Source organism: Bactrocera neohumeralis, chromosome 6 (assembly GCF_024586455.1).
Source record: "Bactrocera neohumeralis isolate Rockhampton chromosome 6, APGP_CSIRO_Bneo_wtdbg2-racon-allhic-juicebox.fasta_v2, whole genome shotgun sequence".
Taxonomy (NCBI): Eukaryota; Metazoa; Arthropoda; class Insecta; order Diptera; family Tephritidae; genus Bactrocera; species Bactrocera neohumeralis.
In genome coordinates this window covers 60,300,117-60,322,120 of record NC_065923.1, presented here as the reverse complement: position 1 = coordinate 60,322,120, position 22,004 = coordinate 60,300,117, and the positions used below count along the sequence as shown (strand labels likewise).

Sequence of the window (22,004 nt, the reverse complement as noted above, 5' to 3'; positions counted from 1 at the left end):
AGGCAAATGCTGATAAGGGTATACACAAACAATTATACAACATAAGTAAACAACAACGCGTGAAAATAATTTTCATTGCATGTCGGCAGGTTACTCATACGCCCCATACCTCAGTGCATATTTGTTAGGTAGGTAGGTAGGTAGGAGTGCAGCGCTATCGGGCTCAATTAGCACTTTATGTGCCATTTTATACACTATTCGTAGAACATCCTGTATCTGCTATTACGTTTCACCTTCTCTCTCAAACCATTTTGAGGTTTCGATGAAACAACTTATGTCCGATATGCTTTTGGTGGAAATCCATTTTTCCATTCCAGTTTTGTGTCGGTTCTGTGCTAGAGCTGGGCATTCGCAGAGAAAGTGGAAGATTGTTTCCTTGTTCCCTGCTACTCCGCAGCCTCGGCAGATGTCGTTGTAGGGCATACCCATTTCGGACGCATGTTCCCCAAATGGCCAGTGCTCTGTTGTGGTAGCTGTTATTCTGTAAATACTTTTTCTTGACCTATTTAATAAGTCGTTGGTTCTTTTCCTGTCATATGTTGGCCATAATTGTTTAGTTATGACGCATTTTGTAATGTTTTTCCACCTGTTGTTTGCAATTTGTTGAAATTGTCTATTGATCTCTCCTTTGATCGATCTTAGCGGGCTTGGTATTAGCTCCGCCTCGGATTCATTGAGGAAAGCTCTTGCCTTTGCCAACTCGTCTGCTTTTTCGTTACCGAAAATGTTCCTGTGGCCAGGAACCCAGAACAAGTTTAGTTGGAGCTTGTCTTTTATTGAGCTTAGTGCTCTCTTGCAGTTGTGAACTATACTGGAATTTGTCATGGGTGAAGACAATGCCAGGAGGGCCGCCTGGCTATCCGTAAATATAGTTGTTTTATGTATATTCCCGTGGTTTTCTAATAGAACTTCGCAGGCTTTTTCTATGCCTAGTACTTCTGCTTGGAAGATTCTAGACTTAGAGAGAGAAGATCAGCTACCGTGCCTACTGTCCATTTTGGACTCGTCTCCTCGCAGAACCTCTTCTCCATTTTGGACGGAATTGTCGTCGGTGGGGGAATAGTGTGATTTATTAATGGTGAGCTTGTTTGGGGTTACACTATGTCTGTTCTGCTGATTCCAACCTCCCAATTCTTTTATTCTTATCGCCGCAATAGCTGCTGTTTTGTGAATAAAAATGTCCATTGGTAGTTGATGCAGGATGACATTGAGGGCATCAGTCGAACATGACCTGATTGCACCCGTAAAACCCGCACATGCTGCTCTTTGCATTCCATTTAATTTTCTAATGTTGTATTGTTTGTTTAGCGCTGGCTCCATATGTAAGTATAGGACTTATGACAGCCGTATGATTATACTTGGTTTGAGACCCCAATTCTTGTTGACGATTTTCTTGCAAGTATAGTAGCCCATGTATGCTTTGTTTATTCCTTTTTCTATATTTATTTTCCAGGACTGTTTGGTGTTAATCTCCACCCCCCCAAGTATTTAGCTGTGGGGGATAGAGTGAGTGTTGTACCATTTAGTACCGGAAGTTGAAACTGAGGTATTTTGGTTCTGCTTGTGAATAGCATCAGTTCTGTTTTGTTCGGGTTAACTCCTGGACAATTGTTTTTAGCCCATAGGTTTAACCTACGAAGTGCTCTTTCCATAATCTCGCTGACTGTTGAAGGAAACATACCTGATACCAACAAACACTATATCGTCTGCATATGCTACTGCTTTCACTCCTCCACCGTTTAGTTGGAGTAGTATTTCGTTCAGCGCTGCTACCCATAGAAGCGGAGAGAGCTTGAGGCGTCCCTCTACTCACATAGCTTGTTTGTGTTGCAGCGCCGTTTGAAGCTATAATCTTCCTATTCTCAAGCATCGATAGTATCCATCTGCACACAGTGTCGTCTATGCCACCATGTGCCAGAGAATTAATTATCGCATATTTGTTATAGTGCAATATTTCGTACAAAGAAATTGATTTATTTTGAATTGTTCTGGAAATTTTTATAGTTTTTGCTTTAAAAAAAGTAAAGTTTTACAACAAGAACAATGTGTAAATAAATTAATACAAGCGTAAAAATTCCTGGTAATTTAAAATATTTTTTGTAATTTTCTTCCATATATACCCTGTCAAGAAAGTATTGGGAATTCTTCATTTCCCGCTCTTGAAGACATCAAACTAAATTCGACGCGTGAGCTAAGGTGTTGTAACCAAACAGGTTGACAGATCGCGCTAATTTTTGGCATCATTATTAAGGACAGTTGTACCAACCTAGGAAAAAAAATTTATCCGGCTTCCATATAAGCGGGAGATTTAAATTAAGAAGTCCCGGCACTTTTTGGAGAGAGGTTACAAAGTTAGAGCTACATAGGAACTCTAAGATGTTAACTTTGAAATAATAGCAAGGTGATTTCTATGAACTTCTCGTACAGTGTTTCGGCCTTTTTAGACTTATTTTATTTTATTTGTGAATATTTAAGAGTTTCTGTTTAGATTTAGTTCAAATTATATATTTTAATATATGTAGGTAAATGTTGTCTAAACTTACCCTAGGTGTAAAGAACTCTGGTGTTCACAATGTATACATCTATATAACTTATAGAAAACAAACATAGGTCACATTCTTCTACCAATCAGTGAACTCTACAACCTTTAAGCGTATATTCATACGAAAGAGTACATGTTTCACGTATACAAGAGATACAGTAAAGAGTAAATAAAGTGATAAAACAAGATATGCTAAAATAATATCTAATATTTTTTTTAGGTCTTCAGAAGTAAAATTTAGATTGAGAAATTGACTAACTATTAATCTTAAATTGATGTACTATAATATGAAAACATAATTGTGAAAGTAAGTAACTTTATTTCATAAATCATTTTCAATATGCTTTATTCCATTGTTCGTTTAAATTTTTTATTTACTTAAATCCATGATCCTAGGCGCTGCACTTATCCCAGAACCTAAAAGTCCTCTTCGGGCCAAGAGTATGTGCCGTTTCAAAGTTTTTTGGTATAAATATATTACTTTTTAATGATTTTGTGGACATCGAATTTGGTTTTCTTTATCTCAAAATTTGTTACATGCTCAAAAATTCTAATCTCTTTAAAAATTACTTTTCATTTTCCTTTTTCTTCTTTTAATTTTATAAACAGATCTCGGTGGCTGTTCCTAATATATATTATGATTGGTTGAGAACTACCTAGTGATTTGTGTGGCATAAAATCATACAACTGCAGGAAAGTTGGCGCTACGCTCATATTCTAATTTTTGTTTTAGTTTTATCATTTGTATTATTTACAGTTCTACTCACAAGACGACATAGTAAAGTGACTTGATTTTTGGGTAGTTTTGATAGACAGTTTTACGGGCAATACTTGGAATAATTAATTTTCCAAAATTTCTTTCCAAATACAATTGCTTTTTAATAAAACGACAATTTATTTGCTTTCCTAATTCCATTTTTTTTTTGGTATTTGAAGATATTATATGATGGCCTGGGGAAATCTTTGGGAAAACATTTTTTATATGTTCTCATGACGTAACTCCATAATTTAAATCCCCCAAGGAGTTTAAATATAGGCACCTGTCTTATTAACTCTTCTTAATATCGTTGCACAAATTTCTGTTGAATATTCCATATCCTTCTGTACCCAAACATAATGCACTTTGCTCCCAAAATTTCAAATTCTGCGACAATTGCAACTGATTACAAAACTACCACCCGTTTTGCGCCTCTCCTCACCTCCTCGACCGACGAAATTCTTTGCTGAGCATTTTATTTATCTGCCAATTCCATCTAAGCGCAATAATAGATTGCCAGCAATAATTTTTGCGCTTTCGTTGCGAAAAAACATCAACAGTTGCTAACGAAACACTAAAAATAATAGTTGTAATGCGCTATGCAACAACAGCAAAAAGTGTAATGCTCCAACTGAGGAAATTTATCTGTCTTTTTGCAGCGAAGCAATCCATTTTCAAGACTTTAGAGTTGCATTAGAGTTATAGCTCTGCTTGTTGTTGTAAGTACATAGATGTTGTTGCTGTGAATACATGCATGTAGGCACATACATGCTGTTGTTGTTCTGTAAGAGAAGGCGTTGAGAATACCAGCAAATGCTACAGCAAAAACGATTTGCTATTCAAGTTCAACATTTGTCTAGCTGGCTGTTGATGCAACAACAACTTGTGCATTTTCGTGGACTTATATATGTACGCATGTTGCTTTTTACGATTTTCTTTACTCATTTCAAATATCTTTTTGGCAAAGTTTGGGCTGGATTTGTTGGTGCATTGCAAAGTTGAGCGAATGCTGGCATTTGAAGCTCTGTATGTAGGTATGTGGGTGTGTGTCTATATTACAAAAACTTACGAAATATACTATGTATAAGTTAGCATGCTGTAGTATATGGCTTTCTCAATATCTGTGTGATGAAATGCATGCGATGTGTTCGCTGCACATGTTGCTTGCTGCCACATTGCAATTTCTCAAAATTGTTGCTGCAAGCTTAGCCGCAAGTTGTTGCCTGCTTAAATTCATCAACAATTGTTTACAGCTAGAAATTTAAACAAATTGCGAATTTCTTTGTGTTTTCTTCATATTTTTTTAACTTTTTTCAGTTCTTTCCCAAATTCACTTACATTTCTATTACTTAAACGCAAGCTCCCTACCACCCGCCTTAATATCAATTTCTGCCCAGTTTCCGAACCCATAAACGTATATAATATTTTTTGTGCATAACTCACTATTTATCAAACTCAAATTGCCACAAAAAAGCCGAAATTGCCTTTATCTTACCCGCAAACATAACAACAATTTCGTTGCCTACATCTAGGCGCATATAAAGTTATTTTAGCGCTTTGGTAAATAAAACAGCAAAATCAAACCTTCAAATAACATTTTAAAATGTGTGCTTGCCCTGGGCAAATATTTCCTTTTTATTACTTATTATACTCGTATTATTTGTTTGTTTGTCAAGATAATTTCCATTGGATCGAAGTCCCTTAGGGTATTAAATCGAGCACCATTACAAAACAATTTAAATGCAAATTTTTTCAATAAATGCTATCTCCTGTGTTTCGAGTCTTTATGTATTTTGAGGGCAAACATCGACGTGATTATTGGGAAGGAAGAGAGCGGGAACAAAAGGTTAAGTATGAGAAGTATAGGAGACTATGTCAAATACATAGTATCTGATTAACGAAGCTTGGTATCGTTATACGGTCGCCAGTATACAGAATTCGGTATTCGATATTAGATGCGAGGTGTTCTGTAACCGTTATATTCGATAATCGTTATTCATACTTTACTATTGATCCCCAATACCTGGTATTTAGTATTTGGTTAAGTACCTAGTTTCCGACATTTGGTATATGGTATATGGTAATTGTTATACACCATTCGATTGTAGATGTGTAGTAATCGGTACAAGATATTCAGCATCTTGCAATTGGTGTTCTGTAGCTTAGCAGAGGAAGCTGGATACTTTTTATACGCTATTTTACAACCAAAAACTTCTCGCATTTAACATCAAACGTATTGGGTATTAGTGCCGGTTTTTGGTTATAAGATTCAGACCAGAAAGAAACATTCTATAATTTTTAAAATGCTCCCAAAATATGAAATAAAATTTAGCAAGTGGGATGTGAAGGACGGCTGCTTCGGCAAATAATATGTTGCATTCCGTAGATTCAGCTAAATTCCCCAATACACTTCGAAATTCACACAACTCACTATTAAAATGTTTTATTCAAATCCCTTCATACATGAATCTCCAAAGCCTTCTCCAATAGCTCTCAGCCACCGGCAAATGCAATTGCAAAATAAATTTGAATTCATTTCATTACTCACAATTCAGTTCAACCCCAAATTTTTCTCATTACAAGTTCCATTTAATTTTCGCAACTCCAGCAGTTTGTGCCGCGCCCAAATGTGTTTAAATATGGTGGTGCGGAGAGAGAGAGATGCGCAAGAGCGAACTTCACACCAAACTCTTGTTTATCGCATGAATACCCTTTGCAGAGAATTATATATAGAAGCGGCTACTGATATTTAAGCCTGCACTTGTAGTAGATAAAGCAATTTTTAGCTGTTTGAATAAACTGCAAAAGTTTGGAAAATGCATAAAATCAGAAACAATCATTTATTTTGCAATTTCATTTGGATGCCAAAAGGCAGCAAACAAAAACGCTAAGCCAAAAAACTCAATGGGAACAAGAAGAAGAAGTCAACACTCCTGAAAACAAAATAACGACGAAGAGGTGGGAAGCAGTTGACGGACACTCTTGTATTCCGTCGAATGTACAAAAAAGTTTTTGGCAGTTTTTCAAACTAAAATAGTTCAAGCAGTAAATGAGCAAGCGAAATGGGAGTCAGAGTTAGAACGGTGTGCCAATTTAAAGCTTCTGGAATGAAGAGTAGGTAAAATTGAAAAAATATCTAATGCTCTAGCCCTAGAATTTAAAACGGTAATATATCATAAAATTTCTGCGTTGCATTCATACAATATATGGAGAGAACTCTCTCAAAAAGGACAATGGGGAAAATTAATACATTGGATGTTGTTGCAAGGCAGTTAGACTAGTCCTTCTTATTTTTTGATCGTACTTAGGTAAAATATTTGAAAATATTTTTATTTCACAATATGTATTTGTAAATTTCAGTGAAGTGTTAATTGTATGGAGAAGTCCGCGAATATTTTTATTTTCTCTGCAGAGCAAATAAAAAGTAATGAGCTGCAGCCACCAAGCTCAGTTGATGATACCAAAAACTGTCTGGCTACATGACTAATAAAATGCAGACACACATTCACACTTATGCGCAATATGCAGTCAGTAGACACAACAACCGGCAAATGAGTGCCACTAACAGAACAGCCACAAAAAACAACAGCAACAATAATATCAAATACAGCTGCCATTGCTGGTGACTAGTAGCGGCTTGTTAGCCAACTCCAACTGCAGTTCACTGGCAATAACGTTGTCCATAAACCACTCAACTGGCATGGTCAGGCAATATGGCCAAAGTTAGTTGGCAATAAAGCGCCGAGAGGCATATTAACACAAACGCTCCCAAAAATGCGCGTTTAATGCAGCTAAACACAAATGTTTTCATATGTGTGCGCTTGTGAGTGCTTTTATATGCGTACTAACGGTATGCGCGCACTTAACGGCAAACATTTCCATATATCAAAAAATAGAATAGCATGGAAATGAAAAAGCAACATTCCGACAATTCTGACCATTTGAATCATCAAGCAGCCGCAAATAACTTTTAGTTACTCTCCGCACGCTGCCTTCAGCCACTTTGCAGGTTTTTTTTGGTACCATGTGAGAAAAGCTAAGCAACCTCACAGTCTGCTGCACTCTTCATTGTACCTCAAATGCTTGGTGGCAGAGCCAACTTCTTTCCCTATCCTTTCCACTCACAATCCAGCAACTTTACGACCTGCGCTCGCCTGGAAACCCTACCAAGTGAGCGCTAACCATTTAGAGCTGCTCAAATATTTACTGTGGTTTATACTACGTTTTACTTTTATTGCTTTATTGCAATGTTTTTACTTAATAACGTAAAAAAATTGAAGAATGAAGAAAAACATAAAAAAGTTTCAAGTATTGCCCAAAGGATGAGCATAAGTCAAGTTAAGGTCTAGTCAACGAACTTTACTTTATATTACTTCACTTGCCAATATATGCGCTTGAATACCCATATTTGTTTCTCTTTCCACTAACTCGTTGGTCCCTGTGCGTCATAAAAGTGACACAGAGCAATCAGTTTAATGCCGCTATGGAATTGCTGAAAATTTAAATGTCTTCAATGTTTCTTGGTTTTAGTATTAGCATTATAGCGATAGCTGTCTGCCGCCAGTTTTGCTATAATTTCAACACAGGGTGGTATTTGCGCTTGGTAAGCGCGAGAGTGATGTCTCATCTGATCATCTGAAAAGTCTAGATTATAGTGATGTGCGTGTCGTAAAGTTTATAGCAATGCTACTTAGATATTATCGTTCGTATAAAATATTAATATTTAATGAGAAAGAATAATAAAAACTAAATATGTATATTAGCATTAAAACGAAATACCCCAAAGGTTTATAAAATAATTTAACTACTAATAACTTAGTTAGAAAAGAAAAAGAGACTCTGTAATGATGAGCTTATTTTTTTTTTGAACCGAAGACAAGTTTCTCATCACTCTCTTAGCCCCAGTAAGCACATAAATCCGAAAAGGCAACGAAGACAACATGTTTTCAAAAATATTGTCTAATGAAACTCATGAAGACATTTAGGATAAGAGGTTGTTTCATGAGTAGCTTTCGGAACTGAATTTCATCGAGAGAGAGAGAGCATCATTTTAGAGTTTTTACTCACCCAGGAAAATTTCAAGCCCAAGTACACTCTTTAGGATCATATACCGCTCATTACGATGCAACAAAAAATTACACAGGTTTTCTAGAAATGTTCTTCATGTGACGGTCATCTGAATTGAACTTTTACGTTTTAATGCTGACGATAGATACTACCTCATATTAAGTTATTTAATTAGGTGCTTGAAATGTTAGGCGAAGAGCTCAATTTCCCATTTTCCGGAAAAAAACTCTGATATCACGCCCTGTGGTAAAATAATATTATATTTAGCAAGTCAACATGAGTTATTTTCATTCTCTGTCACTAATGATCAGTCTCACAATTTTCATAATCACTTTTTGCAGTAATAAACGAAATTTTACTAAGTCTCAATTTCATTTATTTATAATCAGATATTTTAACTGTAGTTCTGAACTCTTTCTTTCTTTCTCTAACTATGCTAATATGAGTATAAAGCCTATGAAAAACATTCTCTTTCAGTTGATTTTGGTTCTATTCGATGTTGATCTATTCCATATATCTATATTATATTGAATAATCAAAATGAAACCAAGTTCTGTGAGAACTATTGCCGCTAGAACGCTAAACCCTCAATAGCAAGACAATTTGATGTGAAAGAAAGACAGAATAGCAGAATTTCTTCGTAGGAAAGTCCACTGCATCATATGATATCAGCAATTTTGTTTCAGCGAAATATTTTGCACTACATTTAGAAAAAATAAAAGAGCGGCGAACTTGATCCTTTTCATTCAGAAGTTCCACGAATTTTCGAGCTTCAATCTATCTTACATCTTACAACTTTTTTTTACTTAAGCTCTGGCCAATTTTGATTTCTTTCATTGACTTAAAAAAGTCCTGAATTATTCATTGCATAATCATAATATCACAAATACAAAGTGATTCCCCATCTTCCGTCGAAAAACAAGCTCCTCCACTCTAATACCGACACATCAAGGTTTTTGACAAAAGTTCGGAAGCTGTTAAAAATAGATTATTATGCTGGAAAAACTATTTCCCTGCCGACACTGTGTAAACAGATCTTGGCATTCTCACTAAATTGTAACAACTTATCAGGCAAAAACTTTCGAAGGCCATCGCAGCACCTTGAATATTACTTTCCTTAGAATACTAAGTGCTTTTTTATTGTTTTTGCATTCTAACATCACTGCGAGTAGTGGCAACTTAACGGCAATTCAAGTGTAGGAGAACAATGTAACTAAGAGGAAGCAAGTATTTTGAGATTCTACAAAATACCATTTTTATTTAATGTTATTGCTATTATTTTTGTTGTTATGACACCACTTCATAAGTTGCTTTCATGCTCAAGGTCATCAGTTGGCGCTGGCGAAAAGTGAATTTTGCGCTAAGAAATTCCAGTCATGGGCAATAAAACAACAACAATAACACCACAAAAATTTTATAGTTTTATGCTTGAGTTTAAGTGGTAACTTGTATTGTTATTGTACATTTCAGTTTTGTGTATAAAGTGAGAGAGGAAAAGGGATGTGGTTACGTACAGACCATAAATCTTATTTATCGATTTCGGGCAGTAGCGCCGTGAAGTATGCTTTCGAAGAGAGACGGTGAACGATTTTTGTTTATTTGAGTTAGTTTGAGGATGGTGGAAATTTGGGGAAAGTCAAAAAGAAATTTAGGATAGATATATAAATTTGAATCCATAGTAAACGAAAGATTTCAATTGTGGAGAAAGTTCATGTTGAAAGTGTAGAGAACGATTAGATTAGAGAATGAGAGAGAAAAAGAAAGATGGTAAAAATAAAATTGGTTTGAATACTAACATAATATTGTGTGCAGTAATTTTCGAGCAAACTTGTTTTCAATTTCTATTGATATGCATATTTATTCCGATCGAAAAGTGGAACTTGCTAGACCGGGAATGATGATTTTATATGAAAAAAATTCCAAATACTTGAAAAATTAGCCAATATATGAAATAAAAGTCTATCTGAAATCTATCTAAGGTTCAAAATCTGAAGTTTTGAAAAATATCAAAAATAGTTAAAAATACACAGAATCGGTGTTGTCTAACAGTCTTGAACTGCTCTTGAGTTTCGGCCCACGAATGAATTTTCCACCGAAATTTCCTGAACAATTGAGTGGAGACCGGAGATGAGAGAGTAGATTGTATAATGGTATATACTACATGTTTGTCTCAAATTAAGCAGTTAAAACCTGCAGTGGAGACAATGGAAGCCAACGATTTTCCTCCAAAAAAAAAAAAAAACAAAAACACAAAAGATTTACGAGTTTGAGTAAACATTGGCTACTTGAGTGCTTGTCTTAGACGTCGCCATGTTGTCCCAAGGCGCTTGGAATGTCCAACATGTGAAGCATAAAATTTGTGCTCAATAAAGTTAACTGCCTTGCTGCACAACCAAAGAGTGGGAGCGTACATAATACCCAAAACTGGATGAAAAAGGTGGGGGCCAAAAGAGCTATGGAAGTGAAAATAAAGGCACACACTCACTAACATAAATAAATGTTTATGTATGAATATATGTATATATCTTTAATTTTGTATATATGTAAGCATGTGTGTGTTTTCAACTTAAGACCACGCACTTGAATCGAAAAAATGTCACTAAAGCCGCATATACTCACACACATTTTTAACACAAGAGCGTGTGTAGTCGATTGTCTAGCGGCCGAATTCCTCAGAATTTTTCCTCCTCTCGAGAACTTTGTCTTAAAATTTCATTTCACTAGACTGTGCTGTGTAAAAATGCTAGTGACCTTGTCTGCCTTGCGAGCACATGCGCGCCATTCTCTGACGGCTTTCAAAATAGCTGATTTTCGTTGCATGCCACAACTGTAAACAAGAGCGGAGGCAAAGCCAAATGTATGCATGTGCTTAGCTCGGCAAAAAGTGTCTGCGCCGATGACAACTTAAATTTATGGCAGCTTTAGAGATTTTTGTGTGCACACTAATAAGCGCTGCATATACACACGCAGTTACATACATATACAAGTGTATTAGTTACCCCAAGTACAAGTGTTTGTTTTCAACTGTCAACAAGTTTGCATACGCCACGCGCATATTTGTGGTCTGTGCTGGGAAAACCGCCGACAACAAAAGTTATTGCGCTTGCAAGGCAAAAAAAGACAAAAATTGGCAGGCCTTGAAAATGCGCGCGGGGCCTATACATAATACCACAAAGAAAGACACCTCAGAAAAGGGCGAATTTGTGAGAAATGTATAGGAAATACAAGAAGAAGAAGTATATGTAGAAACGAAAAGTTCTATATTTTCAAGCAAAGAGGCATAAGAAGTTGTAGCACGGCCACAGAAAACTTGGCAGGACTGCAATGCAAAGTCCTATTTGGGTTCGAAGAAAAACTATTATTCTCCAAAAATATTTTTTTAAGTAACTCACCATCTGAGCAAGAAGACTGATGCAATGAAAATAAGTATATAGATCTTGGGACCTTGGGTTGCAATTTAAAAAGAAGGCCTCCACTAGAGCTACTCGGATACATCTGGTTTTAAGAACCTTAAATCATTACTTTTTTGAAATGCATTTGGTAAGAATTTACTGCGGTTACGTCATAAAGGAAGAATGGCACATGATTTCTTTGCAATTACTATGCAAATTTTACATTTTCTCTTGTTACTGACGTTGTATTCCGCAATCTGATTTCCTATCATTATTTATCTAGTTCAAGAGCCTACTCAATCTAAAGGCCAATTATGTAAAGTCTTTGGTGCCTTTTTTGGGGCAAGTGTATGGCTACGGAAACTTGGAATTCAAAAAGTAAATTGAAAAATACCGAAACCCCTCTGGATGTCATCTTTTCTGAGAATGACTACTGTCAACGTGTAAAGGGCTTTTTTAAAGTTGAGAATAAAAAGATTTAAAATTTGGTCATGAGTTCGGAAAGCAGGAAATTATACAGTGCAAAAATAAAGTATAAAAATCATACCCAAGATATGGTTCCCATCAGAAGGTTCTAAGGCCTAGGCTATAGTAAATTAAGTTAATTTTATTAGTTATTTTATTATATGTGGTGACACCCTACTTGAACACCCTGCACAAAATCACACATTATGAAGTACTTACGTCAAAGAACTGCCAAGAAAATTAATAATATACTGCAAATAAACATCAGATGCTGTGTGTGTAAATTTTATTTCAACCCAGACACATTGGCGCTACCAAAAAGAGACTGCTTGACAATGAGGCCCATAGCGAAATCGCATATTCAGCTCGCTTCAATGTTTTTGCACCTTCAAGCACACACACAAACACATTCACTCGCTGATTTCTATTAAATGCAGCTGCACACTTTTTCTTGTAAAAATCCAATGCTGCCTTGCTGCCTAACTACACCCATGAACATTTATACTGAAGGCAGCAAGGCAAATGCATTCGCGAATGCTTTCAGCGCCGAAATTTTCCGAATAAAATGAAAAATAGTAAAAATGTGATCCTATCAAAAAAGAAGAGACTGCAAGCATAGGTAGCAGAAAGCATATAAACCAGAAAGTGTGGAGGTGAAAATGCGAATTGTTTCCAAAAACAAAAAAAAAAGAAGAGAAAAAAGATTTTCCATCATGATTGCGGCGAAATATCGCGATTTCAAAGCTGTATTGTACATTATATTTAGTGCACTAGAAAATTTAGTTCCTCACTAAGTGGCACAGTGGGTGAATATGAATCAGCTTACAGAATAAATATTTTATTTGGATTAAAATAATGCCAAGGGTCACAAAGTCTCGTAATACGGTATATTCGGGCAGTTTGACAAGACACTGTTGTCCTGCGTTTAAAACATCTGCGCCTTCACAACTGTCTGCTCTATCACTTTAAATATTTCGATTACAAATTGTCATCATGTCTCAACTCGGGAATCTACTTTATTCTCTTTAACTTCTTCAGGAATAATTTAGCGGGAAGAACTAAAATAGTTTTTTCGCAAGTTATTTAAAGAAATGATAGAAAATCGAAAATGCAAGAATTTGTAATCCTGGGATATTATTCAATTCTAATACTGCTTATTTCTGAGGAGAAAAAATGTGACGTCCAGCTCGAAGTGAGTTTAATTAATATTGAATCACGAGAGCTACGGTCTGGTGAGTAGAAGTAGCTGTAAGTGGAAGATGCAAAGAATTATTCTGGCGGGGAGCACGAGCATGATTAATAATGAGATCGCATTATTGAATTGATTCAAATAGTGGAGTTTCAAAGAAACCTTTAAAAGGTGAAACATACTTCAAGTAAATATATATAGTACATAGTATCATATATTTTCGGACATATAATATATAGATTGCTGGGAGGCCAGAAAATTTAGAAAGTGTCAAATTGAAAAACAAATACAATTATTTACTGGTATGAAAACAAAAGAAATGCTAACCAATTAAAAACTGATATAAAACACATAAGTATAAATAAATTGCATAATTTTGTCGTTGCTTTTCGTGTAAATGTGTTGTGATAAGAGCAGAGAGCAGATATAATGAGTAGCGAAATACTTAGCAACCTAATATGTATATTGTCGTCACTTTCGAATATGTAAAAAAATTTTGAAGATTTCATGAAATGTATTTTGCCCGTTTCATGTACTATTTGGTCACACTATATTCTGCTCTGGCACAATTTATGCATACCGTTGCGGCACCTACTTGCACTACATACACGCCACCCAGTCTATAGGATAGACAAAGGAGTTTTTTCTGAAGTTGGCGTTGGATTTAAGAGGAAAAGAAATGCTCTTTTAAACACCGACACCGTGTTGTTGCTCCGCTGCTGGGCGAAATGTGCAAAAAAACGTGTACACACTGGCACATTGCAGCGACTGTTTATTTATGCAAGAAAAACTGCATATCAGCACACATGCAAATAAGCAGATCCAATGCACGTCAAGCGGCAGCGCACAAACAGTTTATGTAAGCAACCAACTTACAGACATACACTTATATGACTATGTACATATGTATAAATATATTTCTGTATATACATATGTATGTACGTAGCATTAAGTTGCTACACGGCTGCCTAGAAATATACGCAAGTGTCGGTTCCACATTCACAGAGCAAACTTACAACACAGAAGAGGCCATTTTTGCAAGACATCAGTTAAGTGCAGCTGAAATTTATGCGCGGAATGCAACATTGAAACAACAACATTGGTGGCGAACGACGACAACAACAACAACAACAATTTTACAACAACAAACATGACAACAACCACAACCATTTGTATAATAACAACAACAATTCGTTTAAACAACAACCAACGCTATAGCTTGGTATATGGTATTGGTACTACCGGTGATGGCTGGTGAATGGCAATGGTGGAGCAGTGAGCATTACCTCAGCGGCACAAAAAGCTTCTCTCAAACATCTACATAAGTATGTATGTACATATGTCTACGCGTACTTGCAACGTGTGGCAGCATAAACTACTGTTGGTGCCAGCTGTGCAGCTTCGCTTCTTGGTGGCTGTTGCTTGGTGCTGGCTTGCGGCAGGCTGTGGACAGCCGTTGTGGTTGTGCCGCTTATGTTTTAAATTTGCTACCTTTTTTGGAGCACTTTTCGCCTTCGTGCTGATTTCATTTGATATTTACTGCCATTTGCTCCTTTTTGCTGGCAGCAAGATTTTATGCCACAAATGAAAAGTTTTGCAAAGTGTGGAATAAGATGAAAATGAAAAGGAAAACACCGTCATATAAGCGCATACACTTATAGGCAAGCATTCTTTTTCATATACATACATACATAAGTATGCGTACATTTAGTTATGGTGCTTGAAGCATTGACGTGGTGCACCGGCAAGCATACACTTACACATGCTTTGCATATATTATGCATATACACCCATTACAGTTACCCTTTCATTACATTTGCACTCAGTACGGTTCGTTTGCACTCATTTTTGCTTTAGCGTGTATATGTTTATACTTATGTGTGTTGGCATGTTTAAGATTTTATGGAATTTAAAAATTTATAAAACAATTTTTTAATAATAAAATTTTAATTGAAGCGCAAGAATTTAATTACTTTACATTGTGTGTGTACATTTGCTGGAATTCCGAGCTACATTTCTTAGCCAGCGATTCATACACTATGAATATATAATAATTACACATACATACTTACATAAAGAGGAATTTATGTATATGTACATATATATGTACGTAAGTATACATACATACATATATGCATATGTGTCCCTATGCCAACATTGAGCAGTTGAAAAATTATCTACTTCATAATAAAGTATTTAAAATGAAAGCTAAAAAATTGGTGTGAGCGAAAGTTTGTGATGTTAAGTGTGAATGAAATGTTCCTTTGTAAAAGTAAGTTCTAAATGGAGCGTGAAATTTTACGTACATATTTTCAATTTTTTATAAAAAAATATAAAGCAATATCTACATACTTATCACATGTTCGCGACATGGAAGCTAAAAGGAAAGGGAACGTTATACAAAATTAACTATGCGATTATGCAACCAGCATATTCATACTAACTCAAGTCAATAACGAAGAGTTATGGCTATAATTGTTTTAATTGAAATAAGCTTCCAGGTGTAATTTTTACAGCTTTCCAAGATCTTTAGATTTCCTGTTTCTTTTCAAAATGTTTTTTCAGCAACTATTTTTATTTCCATAAAAATACCAATGATAATAATATACAAGGTCTGTCGCAAAAGAAACAGGACTGTTAAAAAAACAATAAAAAAATAATATTTTTCAAAAGTTATATTTTTTATTCAAAATAGTTGCCTTGTGCTTCGATACAGCGTTTAGCCCGGTCAATTAGCATTTCAAATGAGTGTTTAAGGTCATTTTTCGGTCGTCGCCTTTTGGATAGCTGAAATGTCCTGAAACCAGTGTCCTTTCATGGGCAAATGAAGTTTTCCAAATAGGTAAAAATCACAAGGTGCCAGATCAGGTGAGTGGGGGGTGATACGGAGTTTTTTGTCAAAAAATCAGTAATGGACACACCACATTATTGCGCCTCACGGTATTGTGCGTGCACGACGAATGCGTGGCAAAAGACGCTTCATAACACCAAGGTAAAACACAGCATTAATCGTTTGGCCAGGTGGGACGAACTCTCGGTGTACAATACCCTCGGAATCGTAAAAACAAATCAGCATTGTCTTTATTTTTGACTTCTGAAGACGACTTTTTTTCGGTGATGGCTTCGGTCCTCACGACCTTCTTGGAATCGCTTAAACCACTCATGCACCTTACTACGTGATAGGCACTGATCACCATAAACTTTTTTCATAATTTGAAATGTTTCAGTAAACGTTTTCCCAAGTTTAAAACAAAATTAATTATTTGCTCTTTGTTCAAAATGCATTTTACGACCGATGACCAAAAGCTGCTGTCACTTTTTGATCGATAACATCGATTGTAATTTTCCAATTGTCTTAAAATTTTAACGAAATGTCAACAAGAGATCAAACTTTTTATTTCATATACCAATAGGTGGCGCCACCAGAAACAGTTATATTTAAAAAGTTCTGTTTATTTGGCGACAGACCTTGTAAATATAATGTGCCACAAAGCCGAGTTAATTAGTTACATTTTGTAGCTAACACAAAACACAGAGTTCATTGTGCAAAAATTCGAATATCACCTTAAAACTCACTTCTCTTGGTGTTTCGAACCATTTTCTTCAAGGATGGCTAGCATAATAAAAATAAATACGCACTAAATGAACCCTACAATAACTGACTTTCGCGAATATAGAAAAATACATGGGTAAAACTATAGTTTTTTCAAATTGACGGTGAAGTCAAAATTACCTTCACTGGAGAGTGCTATACGTAAGTTTTAAGAGACTTTTCGGTTTTCCATGTCGATCCCAATTGTTAAAGCGTTAAGTGGTTCCAACAGAATGAGGCAATAACTCATAAGCACGTGAAACCATTCGGCACCAGATTTTTATGACTGAATCAAATCCAGAAACATATCTTTCATTAAGATATCTAGCAGATATTATTTGAGACCGTTAGACTACTTTTTGTGAAAGTATGTCAATGGTCTAAGGTACAACCTGTTGGAAATTAATATTAGAGGCGTTATTGGTGTGCAAAGGACAGCTGACCGCTGTGCCAGTCAAAGTTCGAAAACCGAAACCAAAAATTCTGAAAATTTTGCGAACCTCTATAGCTCAAGTATTGGCTATCTTATTCATTTCGTACGGTTCTTTACTCAATATAAACGTTCTATAACTCAAAAAGAGACATACATATACATTTTTTGCATATAAAATATATAAAATAGATATTTTTACATTAAAATATTTTTCATTTTGCAATTATTTAATTTATTTTTAGACCCATTATTACATTTTTTTCTTTTCTCTTTTTTTTCTCTAAAATAATTGCTTACAATTATTAGTGAAATTAAAATAATTAATTTTCAATTAAAGCTAATTAATAATGCAAAGCTATTTCCATTTTAGAAGCCAAAAAAAATATATGAAAAAATAAATAAATACAATTTAAGATTTAATAAAAATCGGCTTACGTTATTTAACTCCAGCAAAATTTCGCATTTTCACTTTAATATTAATGAGCAGCTGCTAAACTAAACCGTTCACATTAATATCCGCTTTGGCTAAACCAAATAGGCGGTCACGGCTTATCGTTAAATATGAGAATTTGCTATTTAATTAATAGTGAAATCAACAACAAAAGGAGCGCACATGAACTGCAGCTGTTTAAAGCTTTTCATATTTTAGAAAACACAAAAAAAGCACAAATTTAACCAGCGGCCACATTTTATGGCGCATGCTGTCTGCCCACGTATGTAGCATTTAGCAGCAAATTTATGTTTTCCAATATGCCAACGTTCGAACATATTTGGTATACGAACAACGCATGCACAGCGTTCAACACATTTAATTTTCATTAACGTTATTTCAATTTCGGTGTTATTGGATAATTTTGGGAAATACTCGAAAAATGCATTACTTCATTATTTCAATTCGTATTTAATTGAAATTGCCATTAATTCAATTGTTCGTGAGCCAGCAGCAAAGCGGGGCGCACACATAACCATGCTTATATACAAGCATAAGCACGTAAGCGAGTGCAAGTGCAACATTGCAGCATGCGTTGAATGTTTATGTTGTTAGAAGAACGTGCTCATAAGTACATATATACTATATGTGCAACATGTAGCAACATATTTGCTTGTTGCACGTTCGCCATGCCACTCTATGAGCATGACTTAACGGATGGATGTACTATTTGCTGTATTTATGAATATGTAACTAACAGTACCAATGGCTGGTTGCTTTGATAACAGTATGGTAGTTACTTGACACATTAATGGTGTTTTTGTAAAGTTTAAGCGAAAAATATACAATTTCGGGAGCAGACACGAAATTTCGGGACTGTATCAAAATTCTGAATTGATTTTGCAACAACACTATTATTATATGTTGCGAACAACTATTCAATCCCGACAGGAGTCTCGAAAATATTGAATGTATCCCGAAATTTTGCGATTGCCATTATGGCTCAACAAAAACTGTTCTAATTAAAAAAACATACACAATTCACTTCCTGCGCATTTGGTGTAGTTTCGAGTGCCTTGTATGGTAGTATGTGGTAAATATTGTAGGGATTGTGCTGTTGCAAGCGTGGCAGAACTAATCATTGCGTTGCATCCACGCTGCCAATTCGTTTGCCTTAACGACAATTAAGTGTGCATGCAAGTGTTTATATTCTAGCTGCGCGTAACAAATTGTGACACATTAAATTGTTTCTGACAACTGGCAAGTGAATATATATGTACATTAGAGGTGTTCTACGTTATATGGAGATTTTTGAAATAGTGTTTTAAGTTAACAGAATGGGCTAATTTCTTTCCTTTTTATGTAAAAATGTTTAAAAAAAAATTTGGGGACAATCGGATGATGGGAAGACGGCGCGGAAATGTTTTAAAATTAAAAATTGCCTTCCTATAGGAAAAAACAAGTTTTATGTATTCAAGTATCAATTTTTCTTTTAGTGTATTTATTAAATGAATATGTATGCTTTAATATGTCTCAACTAGCACGATATAAAGAATAATTTTAAGAATATTTTGTTCTTATTTATGAAAAAACGGTAAATAGTATTTTTTTATCGCACCATCGTCGTAACTGTCGATTGCTTTATTTTTGCAAGATGAACCAGCAATATTTGCAAAAATAAAAAACGAACGACTGCAGACTTTGGTAATGGTATTTTTGGGCAGCGAAATAAAACAGTAAATGGACTGCGTTCTTTTTTCAATAATTGTCACTCTCAGTTGTTTGGCATTTGAAATCAGATGTGTTAATTTGTGCGAATTTGTGATTATTTAATAAAAAAAAGAAATCAGTGAATTACCAGCAACTGCGAGTACATTACATATGTATACAAACACGACAACGTTCTGAACAAGTTGTGAATATTGAACTAATTGGAAGAATTTCTCATGTGCTAAACTACCATCGAACAAACAAATACTGCAATTACTATTTTATAACATTAGATTTGTGTATCGGCAATTGAGAGAAAGTGCAAAATGAACAATAAATGCTGTATTAATATTTTCTCGAATTCCGACAAAAGATGTAGCTAGGTGTGTCGATAAATTAGAATCTCTGTACAAATTATGGCAGAAGATTCAAAAAACCGTACCAAATAAGAGATCTGATGCTCAGAAAAAAATTGTTGAAGACTTTTCTGCAGAATTGGATAATTTGTTTGACATTGCTCATAGAGATGCCTTACAAAACATGCGTATTAGCGAAGACAAGGAATTTTTGATTCTACAAAGGCAAAAAGGTCGCCCTGGTAGCATGGCCGGTGTTGACATGGTATTGTATCGGCGACAAAACAGAGCAGATCACCGCATTGAGAAAGAAATGTCTAGAAAAAGGAAACATCAACAAATGTCGGAAGTGAATCGTAAGTTTATCAAATGAAATTAATTTTTGTAATTTATAGTGGTAATGGTCAATTTTAAAATGATATTGTGTAGTCGAACTCGAAGACGATTTTGGTATGGACTATGAAGAAGATATTGGTGACAGTGAGCCTGAAGTAGCGGAAACCAATGTGAAAAAAAAAATACAAAACAAACTGCTTCAACTTGTATTAACAGGGGAAGAAAACATTTTATCACACCGCGATTGCTTTCAGCACTTGATAGCGCCAAAGTAAGCGATGGAAAGGCGATGCACATTCTGATGGCGACTGCAGAAGCATTGGGCCATTGCACTAGCGACTTGGTAGTCAATCGTTCTACTCTCCATAGACTGAGGGAAGAGCATCGCAGAAAAGAAACACAGAGGATTCAAGAGAGTTTTATTGACAAAGTATACCATGATTGAAAATATACGTATAGGTTATTTAAATACTAATAATATTCTATTCTAGCTAAGTGATACACAAGCAATGGTCGTCCACTGGGATGGTAAAGTATTGCCAGATCTAATTGGAAAAATAAAAGTTGAGCGAATTGCAGTGCTTGTTAGTTATAATGGCGAATCCAAATTTCTAGGCGCTCCAAAACTTATATCTGCCACTGGTGAAAATATAGCTACAGCCGTTTTTGATACACTTAGTAAATGGAATATTTTAGATCGCGTAGAAGGCATGTCTTTTGACACCACGTCCACTAATACTGGTCCAACGAATGGAGCATGCGCTCAATTGCAACGCATGTTAGGAAGAAATTTGTTGACGTTACCATGCCGTCACCACATTCTAGAAATATACTTACGTAGTGTATTTGACCTGCATTTCAAAGTGACTCAAGCACCCGAAGTCTCAATTTTCGAGAGATTTGCCAAAGCCTGGCCAAATATTGACACTTCATCATTTAAGAGTGGGCTCGACTGTGAAGATATAAAATCTCATATAAGTGATGGCATCTGCAATGACATCAAACAATTTTGTCATTCACAATTACAAAAAACTTTTGTTCGTGCTGACTACGAAGAATTTTTACGTCTAGTACTTACATGCACGTTGGATGTCAAAGGGGATATATTCCTTGAAAATATTTCTTTTTCGTGATCAATTTCACTTGAGTAAAGCTGAATTAAAAGGTTTAAGTCACATTTGCGTTTTTTTAGTACGTTTATATATAAAAGCTTGGTACAAATGCTCTAATGCAATTACCTCTCCCCTGCATGATTTAAACTTTGTAAAAGAATGTATTAATTATGAAAAAGTGAACCCAAGTATTTCTTCGGAATTGCTGAGAAAATGCAACAACACATGTGGTATTTGTCAGAGGAAAACGTCGCAATGGCTTTCTTTGATTTCAATGTTTCTGTAGATGTTAAGAAAAAAATGGTAAAAAATTTAAAATCAGAAGAGCCAACTATTAAACTACAAAACAATCGCAAAATAAAAAAATTAAGTGACTTAGGCAATTCGGATTTAAGCGAATTTGTATCCAAAAGAACTTTAACATTTTTTATGAAGTACAAGTTGTCAACCAACTTTTTGTATTTGGATCCAGAGTCTTGGGAAACAAACGAGGAATTCCAAAATGGTCGCACAATATGCCACAAATTGCTTGTTACTAATGATACAGCGGAAAGAGGTATTAAATTTATAAAGGATTTCAATACTATTCTTACAAATAAAGAAGAAGAAAAACAGTTCCTCCT

General features: G+C 35.2%; 2 protein-coding genes across 17 annotated transcripts in view; one reads left to right on the top strand and one right to left on the bottom strand.

The window, feature by feature from the left end:
* Positions 1-22,004, bottom strand: part of LOC126763169 (insulin-like growth factor-binding protein complex acid labile subunit) — a 182,786-nt gene that overhangs the window by 7,930 nt on the left and 152,852 nt on the right. The gene's annotated exons all lie outside the window — the stretch shown is intronic.
* On the top strand, positions 19,977-21,564 carry LOC126763214 (uncharacterized). Of its 2 annotated transcripts, XR_007667583.1 has the most exons (3): positions 19,977-20,289; positions 20,363-20,699; positions 20,761-21,564. XR_007667583.1 is itself a non-coding variant. In XM_050480522.1 (2 exons), exons 1-2 carry the CDS (start codon positions 20,559-20,561, stop codon positions 21,400-21,402), a joined length of 783 nt encoding a protein of 260 aa, XP_050336479.1. In that variant the 5' UTR covers positions 19,977-20,558; the 3' UTR covers positions 21,403-21,564. The 2 variants fall into 2 exon arrangements, 1 of the variants encoding a protein (XP_050336479.1); XM_050480522.1 differs by having other exon boundaries at positions 19,977-20,699.

What these genes read in the sequence shown, in the direction of transcription:
- LOC126763214 (XM_050480522.1), top strand. Translation starts at nt 20,559, where the DNA reads ATGCACATTCTGATGGCGACTGCAGAAGCATTGGGCCATTGCACTAGC. An exon ending in AAGAGAGTTTTATTGACAAA is followed by an intron (nt 20,700 to 20,760) that starts GTATACCATGAT and finishes ATTCTATTCTAG; the next exon opens with CTAAGTGATACACAAGCAAT.